The sequence below is a fragment of the Xenopus tropicalis genome, chromosome 4 (assembly GCF_000004195.4).
Source record: "Xenopus tropicalis strain Nigerian chromosome 4, UCB_Xtro_10.0, whole genome shotgun sequence".
NCBI lineage: Eukaryota > Metazoa > Chordata > Amphibia > Anura > Pipidae > Xenopus > Xenopus tropicalis.
In genome coordinates, this window is record NC_030680.2 from 16621457 (window position 1) to 16630808 (window position 9352).

Genomic DNA, 9352 nt, shown 5'->3' on the forward strand with positions numbered 1-9352 from the left:
AAACCCTGTTGTTGCCGGATTCAGAGGGAGTGACAGAACTAAATGATTTACTAAAACCCAAATGCGCACAGATCATAAATGGATGTGCAGACGATACTGAGTCAGAGTGTAACTGTGTGGGGGATCCTGAAGGTCAGCGAGGTTGGCATTGTGATAAGAGGGACAATATTGGGAAATATATTAAAGCCTAATGGAAACCTCAACAGTACCCAAGGGTACCATCTGGCAGTGTTACATCAGACTGGAGACGTATGTAGTCTGCGAGTTGAAGGATGGGGCTTACATGACTCCAAGAGAACTGAATGCAAGGAGTCAAAGGGGCATGTCAATGCTGTGAGGCCTGAGCTTTCATGGGGCTGATGTTACTGTGCACACTCAGCCTTGGTGCCTCCAAATCATCTTTAAACATGTTAAAAATACACATATTTTTATATTGCCAATCAAGATACCAACCATGAACTATGGGATCAGGAGTAACCTACATTACTTGTCCCTCCAAGATACAAATCATGAACTATGGGATCAGGAGTAACCTACATTACTTGTCCCTCCAAGATACAAATCATGAACTATGGGATCAGGAGTAACCTACATTACTTGTCCCTCCAAGATACAAATCATGAACTATGGGATCAGGAGTAACCTACATTACTTGTCCCTCCAAGATACAAATCATGAACTATGGGATCAGGAGTAACCTACATTACTTGTCCCTCCAAGATACAAATCATGAACTATGGGATCAGGAGTAACCTACATTACTTGTCCCTCCAAGATACAAATCATAACTATGGGATCAAGAGTAACCTACTGGTCCCTCCAAGATACCAATCATGAACTATGGGTCAAAACTAACCTACTGGTCCCTCCAAGATACCAATGATGAACTATGGGTCAAGACTAACCTACTGGTCCCTCCAAGATACCAATGATGAACTATGGGTCAAGAGTAGTGATGAGCGAATCTGTTCCGTTTCGCTTCGCCGAAAAATTTTCGTATCTTTCAAAAGATCCGCGAAACGGCGAAAAATTTGCAAAAAATTGTCTCTCGCGGCTATTATTTTGTCACGCGGCTATTGTTTCGTCACCCACGGCTATTATTTTGTCACGCGGCTATTATTTCATCGCCCGCGGCTATTATTTTGTCGCGCAGCTATTGTTTCGTCGCCTGCGGCTATTATTTTGTCGCGCGCCTATTATTTCGTCGCCCGCGGCTATTATTTTGTTGCACGGCTATTATTTTGTCGCACGCGGCTATTATTTTGTCGCACGCGGCTATTATTTTGTCGCACGGCTATTATTTTGTCGCCCGCGGCTATTATTTTGTCGCACGCGCCTATTATTTTGTCGCACGCGGCTATTATTTTGTCGCACGCGGCTATTCTTTTGACGCCCGCGACTATTCTATTTTTACGCCCGCAACAATGTTTGGACATGCGGCGAATTTTTCCGCGGCAAATTTTTTCATCTGTTTCGCGAAACAATCCGCTAATGGCGAAACGCGGAAATTCGCCGCGAATCCATGCCTGCCGAAACATTTCGCCCATCACTAGTCAAGATTAACTTACAGTACTTGTCCCTCTAAGATACTGTAAGTTACTCTTGACCCATAATCAAGAGTAGATAATGATGAACTATGGGTCAAGACTAATCTACTGGTCCCTCCAAGATATCAGTCATGAACTATGGGTCAAAACTAACCTACTGGTCCCTCCAAGATATCAGTCATGAACTATGAGCCAAGAGTAACCTACTGGTCCCTCCAAGATACCTATCATGAACTATGGGTCAAGACTAACCTACTGGTCCCTCCAAACCAAGTCAGGTAATAAAAGTGGGAAGAGTTGACCCGCAGGAGACCTCATAGGAGAATGGTCAAATGGCACTAATCTAACTCGTTAGCCCATGGGCAGTTGCATTCATGTGCTGAATTGTGCATCAAAGGGTTCAACAACAACCCTATATCTGCACCAAAATGGTTAATTGGTCAGTTCCATTTTCACTTTAGATCTAGCAACTCTGAGTATGGCTCACACGCTGAAATCATACACTTTTGTGGTTAATGACCTTATATTGTGTCAGAATCCAAGGGCATAACAATAGGCCCAGTAATGTGCAACAATGGGCCTATAGGTGGCACCAAGCTCCATAACTGACTACTTTACACATTTGAACCAAAAACATTTGCTCTTATAACTGTACTTGCCTTAAGTATTAGCTACTTCCAGGCTTGTGTATCTCTGCCCTGAGCAATGAGTATATTCAACAATAATCTGTCATACTAAGACCAGTAAGAGATACAGAAACCATCACATCCCCAAACTTATTTTGTTGTTACTGTTTGTTATGCTACAATCCAACCTGTGCTCAGAAAACACTATCCTCTTCGCCATCTGGAAACAAATCATTCCCTTAATCTTCCCCAACAGAGCTCGTCCTTAAGACTGAGCAAATATGACAGTGACCTGAATTAAAGGAGAACATGTAACACCATCTGCAATTCCCTTCAATACGTGATTATATGCCCAAAGACATAAATCCCCCAGCCCCACAAAGAAGTTTGCCAGCCTTGCGGGATTGGTGCCATATTCTGTATGCAATTACCGATTGTTTTGTGTTTAATAGACCGTTTGTCACTTATCACCCTGTCAGTGTATGGCAGAATGCGAATACAATGCAGGACAATGGGGCGACGCTGCTGGTCTTTGCTCTGGTAATGGCGTCAATCATCATCCTACTGATGAGCTACAAGACAGGTGCGACTCTCTAACGCTGAATAAGGGGCAACAAGGCTGGTTGGAAATATACTTGCCAGTGCAGTAGCAAGTTCTGATAGCAGTATCTCTCTACAGAGGATCAGGGCCCACCAAGATGGTTCCTTGGGTCCTGGGGTCCATTCTGACCCTGACTTTAAGGCATTACAGTGTGTTAAAGCACCTTACTCCCTTCCATATTTAGTTTATTAATGGTTTAAATATTAATTTACCACCCCCCCATAAGCTGCTATCAGTGAGTCTGGCACACTGCTTGTGGCCTTGGACTGATGGATGGATCATTAACACTAATGGGACGAAATGTCAATGAGAGAGTCAGACTGGTGTATGTCTCTATGGCCAAAGAACAAGAATGCTGCTAAACCAAAAGGGTGGAAACGAGTGACCAAATGAAGTTTGTCCATTGGGTGTAGGCACCCACTTACAATGGCTCCTAAGCTGTGGGTATACACCCACCGTGAACACAACAACAACTGTATCAGCTGTGTGGACCACCTTTGGTCATTATTTCCACATGAATCTACTGACTCCTGGATAGTTATTCCCCCTCCGTGCCAGGGACCACATGGGAAAAGCTTGACTTTCCCTCTAGAGCCAGCTAATGACCCTGATCCATCCCTTTTGCTAGTTTTATCACCCACTCCACTAATAGCTGGGTTTTTTAGACTAAAGGTCCCCATATACGGGCCAATTGTAGCAGCCGATATCAGTCCCTTGGACTGATTCGGCAGCTTATTGGCCCGTGTAGGGGCAGAAACTACGGCTACATCCGACCAATATCTGGCCTGAAATTTGCCAGATCTCGATCGGGTAGGTTAAAAGATTCAGTCGGATCAGGGACTGCATCGGCTCGTTGATGCGGTCCCCGAACTGACTGCCCCATTGCCGCCATTATAATTCGATCGTTTGGCCCCAGGGAATCTTCATGTGTATGGTGACCTTTACTCCCAATCCTCCAGTAGGTGGGAATGGGAAGCCCCCAAATCAAAACCCATTTCCCTCTATTTTAGAGAACATTTTATTAAATCTCTTGAAATCTCTTGGCTGGGAATGAACTAATTGCATAGATATTTCTTATAACATAAATATCACATTATTTAGTCATGGGGGCAGCCATTACAGTTCCAGTCGACATTTATCGTGAAGGGGGTGGGGTTTCTGGCAGATCAGGGCATACATGGGTGTGGGGACATATTTCATGGTCTTCAAAAAGATATGCTATAGTGCTAATGCTACCCCCATTAATAGGAACAGTGATTAAACAGAGGCCTAAGGTAGCCCTTCAGTTGAGTTCAGAATCTGATCCCTGCAGTCACAAGTAATGAAATGAGTATGAAAGACATTATCCTTATTAATAGGGCAATCATATCAGCACCACATTTTGCAGCTAGGCAATTTTGTAAGGATTCCGTGCCCCAAAAGAATTAAGAGCTCAGAGATTTTCTCTTGTAACCGACAGGCAGCTCGAAACAATTGGCCTATCGTTTCTCTTCCAAAAGGGTCACTTTCCAAAAAGGTCACTTGCTTCACTAGAGCCAGAGGTGAATTTCACAGATGGGCTTTACAGGTGAATATTTAGGCTCCATGTTTCTGGTGGACATGATTTTAATTTGATTTTGCACTGCTGCAGGGGTCAGTTTTACAGAAGTTGCCCAGTACCTTATATACTACCTGCTAGGTCTGCCTTCAGTCCCATTCATTCATTATCTATGAACGTGAATATCAGTCACCCTATAAAGAGAATCTATGGTTCCATTCTTTGGAAAATGGCACGTCTGCTTCTTTGCTCCCCGAGCAACTGATTCTGATCCCTGCAGCTGAGATTCCAAGTACTGTAAAGACAAGTCAAGTTGGAGACTTTTTTTTTGCCCACTATGTGCTATGGGCCTGAAATCATCCTAATTGTGTTCTTGTGCGCTGTAAAACTAATCACGTTTATTTTCTTTATCCCCTAATATTGGCCCACCGGGGATGTGCTGGAGTCTTAGTAATTAAGCAGAAAGCAATCTCATAACCCTTATTAAAAACAATATAACTTGCTACTCAGCAAAAAACAACAGCTTATAGCATTCCCCGTAGAGCATTGAATCACCCAACTGAAAGTCAAGGAAAGTGATAAATATTCCCCCAACTAGTCAGGAATATTCCCCCCTGAACTGGGGGCCGGAGCCGGGGTCATGAGTCTTATTTAATTAATCGCTCACGGCTACACATACGAGTAGGTTCTACAAGTCCCTATTTCTGTAGATGAAATAAAACAGATCAGTTGGCCCTTCCTGTACCTCTGCCCAACCCTATCCAGCGCTGCCAGTCCCTAATTCTATAGGAGCAGGGATGGGTAAGGCTTTTGCCCAGTCTACTTGAGAGACAATGGCAGCCAAAGCAAGAATAAAACATTGTGCTCAACCAGCAACTCTTTAATAGAAACTAGGCAGCTGGTTAATTTATTTCAATATCCATAAGGTTTCAGGTTGGACAACACTGCTATAAAGTGCCACTGGCTTTGTACCACCCTATTATACCTGCTATGCCACAGTCCCACCCAGCAGGATACATGAGCTGCACCTATAGGCACAACTGGGCTAGACTGGTGGTGGATACTGGGTATTTTACTCCAATAACTGAAAGGTTGCTGGTTGCACAACACTGCTATAAAGTGCCACTGGCTCATATTATACCTGCTGTGCCACAGTCTCACCCAGCAGGATACACAAGCTGCATCTTTAGACACAACTGGGCAACTATAGGCACAACTGGGCTAGGTTGGTGGTGGATAATGGGTATTTTACTCCAATAACTGAAAGGTTGCTGGTTGGACAGCACTGCTATAAAGTGCCACTGGCTCCTATTATACCTGCTATGCCACAGTCCTACCCAGCAGGATACATGAGCAGCACCTATAGGCACAACTGGGAACCTATAGGCACAACTGGGCTAGACTAGTGGTGGATACTGGGTATTTTACTCCAATAACTGAAAGTTTGCAGGTTGGACAACACTGACATAAAGTGCCACTGGCTCCTATTATACCTGCTATGCCACAGTCCCTCCCTGCAGGATACATGAGCTACATATATAGGTACAAGCTGGGCTAGGTTGGTGGTGGATACTGGGTATTTTACTCCAATAAGTGAAAGGTTTCAGGTTGGACAACACTGCTATAAAGTGCCACCCTATTATACCTGCTATTATACCAGAAGGATACATGAGCTGCACAAATAGGCACAACTGGGCTAGGTTGGTGGTGGATACTGGGTATTTTACTCCAATAACTGAAAGGTTGCTGGTTGGACAACACTGCTATAAAGTGCCACTGGCTCCTATTATACCTGATATGCCACAGTCCCTCCCTGCAGGATACATGAGCTACATATACAGGTACAAGCTGGGCTAGGTTGTTTGTGGATACTGGGTATTTTACTCCAATAAGTGAAAGGTTTAGGGTTGGACAACACTGCTATAAAGTGCCACTTGCTCTGTGCCACCCTATTATACCTGCTATGCCACAGTCCAACCCAGCAGGATACATGAGCTGCACCTATAGGCACAACTGGGCACCTATAGGCACAACTGGGCTAGGTTGGTGGTGGATACTGGGTATTTTACTCCAATAACTGAAAGGTTTCAGGTTGGACAACACTGATATAAAGTGCCACTGGCTCTGTGCCACCCTATTATACCTGCTATGCCACAGTCCCACCCAGCAGGATACATGAGCTGTACCTATAGGCACAACTGGGCTAGACTGGTGGTGGATACTGGGTATTTTACTCCAGTAAATGAAAGGTTTCAGGTTGGACAACACTGATATAAAGTGCCACCCTATTATACCAGAAGGATACATGAGCTGCACCAATAGGCACAACTGGGCTAGGTTGGTGGTGGATACGGGTTTATTTTTCTCCAATAACTGAAAGGTTGCAGGTTGGACAACACTGATATAAAGTGCCACTGGCTCTGTGCCACCCTATTATACCTGCTGGGCTATCTGCGCTAGATGGCAGTTAGTATAGATGACACCCCGTGTGCTGCTTTTAGGCATTGCTTTCCTGCCCAGCAAATGAAGATAAACTGAAGCCCCTCTCTCTGCTCCAAGCCCACCCAAGCAATGTAAGTGTGTTGCAGAGACTGCCCAACACTATAGAATATAACTGGCATCACATCAATAGATACATTCATAATAATAATAATAACAATAGGCACTTGCTGTTGATTTGGGGATAGGATTTGTAGCTGTGTGGGTTAGGCACAAGCTCACAACACATTGAACAATAAATAGCAAATAAAGAATATACAGCGATGAAAAACCACTTCAACTTTTTCTTTCACGGAAACAAAGGTTCCCATCGGGGAAGCAGCTGATGTGCTCGGTGCCTAAGTGCTATATAAGCTCTCAGCTCTGTGTATCCAGAATATTGCTCACAGATCACACACAGACACACACAGACACACACCTGAACCCCTGTGTGTGTGCCATCCCACCCCTCCCTGTGTATTCATTTGGCACCATAGCAATACATACAGGTCAATGCTTATAGTGGGGGTTTTATTGACAAAAAGGCAAAAAGTGGTGGAAATGCAGGGGATTTGGGGGAAAAAATATAAGTCAGTACTGGGTATGAACGGCAAGTGGGGGTCCTGCTGTTCACAGAGACGTGCAGAGGACCCTACATTTAAGGGTGAAGACCCACAGAGCTACTTAGTAGCAGCTACTTTTTCATGACTACTAAACTCCAGAAAATACCCTGCCATAGACAATACTGAGAATTGCCTCTGCTAAAACTCATGTAGAGACAATTATCAGTAAACGATCAGCATTGTTTATTTTAGCAGCTGCGACAAGTAGCTCCGTGCGTCTTTATCCTAAGGGTAAAGACACACAGACCTACTAGTAGCAGCTACTTGTTGTGGCTACTAAAATAGACAATGCTGATCATTTACTGATAATTGTCTCTACATGTGTTTTGGCAGAGGCAATTCTCAGTATTGTCTATGGCAGGGTATTTTCTGGAGTTTAGTAGCCATGACAAGTAGCTGCTACTAGTAGCTCTGTGTGTCTTTATCCTAAAGGGAAGGAGTTAACATTGCTTGGGAAAACTGGTGGCACAGGCGGTGGGTCCGGCTGTACTTTACATGGGGAGATCACTATAATGGGGGGCTCTTTGCTAAGCTACAAGTCTCTGGGCGCTGGCACGCCTGGCAGCAGCAAGTTGGATCCTATTCTTTTGGGCAGGGCCCTCTTCACCTCTTGTATCGGTTACTGATTGCTTTATATGTTACTCTGTATGTCCAATGTATGTAACACACTTATTGTACAGCGCTGCGGGATATGTTGGCGCTTTATAAATAAATGTTAATAATAATAATAATTCTTACCTTCTGTGCCAGGGTAGTGAAATGAGCAAAGGCTCAGTAGTGGGTAGGGGCACACAGAGAGTGCAGGGGGGCTCACTGTGGGGATAGAGACCAATAGCACAGACAACTGCAGGGGGGCATAGAGTTCAATGAGAAAATAGTTTTAAAATGAGTCTTGGGGGCCCTTAAATGCTGTTACTTGAGCCCCTGTAACTTCTTGCTGCCTCCCTGGGAATAGAATTGGGGGGGTGCGGATTTACCTGAGTCGGAGAGTCGGGGTCGGGCACGGTCCCGTAAGTAGTAGATGAAATCCAAGCAGCTCTCGTCCTCCACGATGCCACTATAGCACAGCTCCGCCAGCAGCCTCACCGCTTTCAGACAGAGCTCCTGCTCTCTGTCTCCAGGCATTTCCTACCAGCATCCTTGTGCCCAGCCCTTGCTGCCCCTGCTGCCCTCCTGCCCCGCCGCTCTGCCCCTGGCAGAAATCGCACCAGCGCTTGCAGCTGTAGGAGACGCGTCTTGTCGCTCCCTAGCGCTCACCTACACTTCGCAGGAGGGACCGGCTCCGCCTCTCAGGCTGCTGCTGCTTGGGTTGCACATCCCTTTATCCAGCGATAGTCGCAGAAATTCCTGCTTGGGTCCGAGTAGGCTTGGGGGTCAAGGCGCAGGCAGAAGTGCGATTCAGCGGCTCCCAGGCAGCTGCAACTTTATTTGATGCTGGAAAGAGCCCAGTGCGCCTGTATGTGCTGCCGCCTCCCCAGTATGAGCAGGAGAAGCCCTATGGGCTGGGTGCGCACCGCTGGCTGGCAGGGGAGTGGAGGGAGGGGGGGGGGAGAGGGGAATTACATGGCTGCTGGGGAGTAGCAACTGCCTGTGCTTCTCACTCACACCTCTCTCCCCCAGAGCTTCACCGTTTATTTAACTTTTAGTGAGTTATACAATGTCCTATTCCTAGCAGCTTTGCATTTATTCTTCATTATTAAGGGTGAAGACACACAGAGCTACTAGTAGCAGCTACTTGTTGTGGCTACTAAAATAGACAATGCTGATCATTTACTGATAACTGTCCCTCTGTGTGTTTTAGCAGAGGCAATTCTCAGTATTTTCTATGGCTAGGTATTTTCTGGCGTTTAGTAGCCATGAAAAAGTAGCTGCTACTAGTAGCTCAGTGTGTATAGTTTTTTAATTATATACCTGCCTCTTCTACATCTTCCCAGCTTTCA

General features: G+C 45.3%; 1 protein-coding gene across 2 annotated transcripts in view; it reads right to left on the reverse strand.

The window, feature by feature from the left end:
* The window catches only part of syt9 (synaptotagmin 9), a 103013-nt gene extending 94095 nt beyond the window's left edge, over positions 1–8918 (reverse strand). The window contains exon 1 of one of the 2 annotated variants that reach the window (XM_002938037.4): positions 8390–8916. In XM_002938037.4, coding sequence (XP_002938083.2) covers positions 8390–8537 — 148 coding nt within the window. In that variant the 5' untranslated portion in view covers positions 8538–8916. Of the gene's footprint in view, positions 1–8389 lie in introns of both variants that reach the window. The other variant, XM_004913448.4, reaches the window with a different exon arrangement.
* Positions 8919–9352: the final 434 nt, after the last annotated feature.